The sequence below is a fragment of the Eimeria necatrix genome, genomic scaffold (assembly GCF_000499385.1).
Source record: "Eimeria necatrix Houghton genomic scaffold, Enh_scaff3072, whole genome shotgun sequence".
In the NCBI taxonomy this organism is placed as follows: Eukaryota; Apicomplexa; class Conoidasida; order Eucoccidiorida; family Eimeriidae; genus Eimeria; species Eimeria necatrix.
Genome location: NW_013653611.1, coordinates 1 through 1,531, shown reverse-complemented (window position 1 = coordinate 1,531; position 1,531 = coordinate 1). Strand labels below are relative to the sequence as shown.

The window sequence follows — 1,531 nt, the reverse complement described above, 5'->3', positions numbered from 1 at the left end:
ATGCATGCGGGCTTGCATGCAGGGGGGTGGGGGGTTTGGGGCTTTTTTTGGAGGGTTTGGGGGGTTTTGGGGGTTTGGGGGGGTTTTGGGGGGGTTTGGAGGGTTTTGGGGGTTTTGGCAGTTGCAGCTGCATGCAGCTGCATGCATGCGTTTGCATGCATTTGCATGCATTTGCATGCATGCATTTGCATGCATATTTGCATGCATATTTGCATGCATTTGCATGCATGCATTTGCATGCATTTGCATGCATGCAAGGGTTTTGCATGCAGGTGCCGCACGAGTGCGTGGGTTACGTGACGGGGCGGAAGGGCGCGGGGCTGCGGAGTGTGGAGGAGGAGTGGAACACTTTGATGTTTTTCACGGACTTGCGTTCGGAGAAGGCGGGACAAACTGAAAGACTCGCCATCTTCGGCAGCCAGTCAGTCCCCCTGCTGCTGCTGCTGCTGCTGCTGCTGCTGCTGCAGCTGCTGCTGCTGCTGCTGCTGCTGCGCGTTCGTTCCCGTTGCCCCTACAGCAGCAGCAGCAGCTGCAGCAGCTGCAGCAGCAGCCCCAGCCACCCAAGCAAGCGCGCAGCAAGCCAACCAACCAGCCAATCAAATGAATTAATGAATTAAATTAATTAATTAATTAATTAAATTAATTAATTTAATTAAATTAAATAATTAATTAATTAATTAATCTGCAGACGCGCGCGGCGAGGCAGCGAGCTGAAGGTGATGTCCGCGGTGGAGCAGAAGATGCCGGGCTACTTCACCCAACACGTTTCCGAAGGCTCCAGCAGCAACGAAGGCTTCGACACCGACTACGTCGCCATTGCCGAAAAGGACTACTCCTACGCACTAGGTCTGCATGCATGCAAGTGCATGCATGCATGCATGCATGCATGCACTTGCATGCATGCACTTGCATGCATGCATGCACGCATGCATGCAAGTGCATGCATGCATGCATTTGCATGCATGTGGATGCTTGGTTGTGCATGAGATGCAGCTCCATGCGTGCACATGCACTTGCGTGCAGATTCATGCATGCAGATGCATGCAAGCATGCATGCATGCACTCCCGCATGCCCGCCTGCAAGTGCATGCATGCATGCAAGTGCATGCATGCAAGTGCATGCATGCATGCATGCATGCATGCAAGTGCATGCATGCATGCATGCGTGTTTTGCAGGCCAGCGGGGCAGCACTCGTAAGAAGCTGGCGCGGGCCTCTGGGGCCATATTGGAGTACGTGGGGCGCATTGCTTATATCTCCGGCACTTTGCCCGAACGCATGCGCGCCAAGCAGTACTTGCAGTGGCTTTGCATGCAACGCACTTCCTTCGTCCACGTCGACACTGCCGGCAGGTGCTGCTGCTGCTGCTGCTGCTGCTGCTGCTGCTGGTTTGCTGCTGCTGCTGCTGGTTTGCTGCTGCTGCTGCTGGTTTGCTGCTGCTGCTGCTGCTGCTGCTGGTTGCTGCTGCTGGTTCGCCTTGGCCTTGCGGGCCCCCTGCAGCCGCGCTGCTTCCCCCCCACCCCCACCCCCAG

At 55.6% G+C, this 1,531-nt stretch overlaps 1 protein-coding gene across 1 annotated transcript; it reads right to left on the bottom strand.

Annotated features, from left to right (window-relative positions):
- Positions 1-422: 422 nt before the first annotated feature.
- ENH_00041570 (hypothetical protein) lies at positions 423-1,531 on the bottom strand (the record flags this gene model as incomplete). The annotated part of the gene is made up of 2 exons (XM_013580799.1): positions 423-538; positions 1,322-1,531. Coding segments are annotated over 2 exons (326 nt in total), but the record flags the coding sequence as incomplete, so codon positions are not given.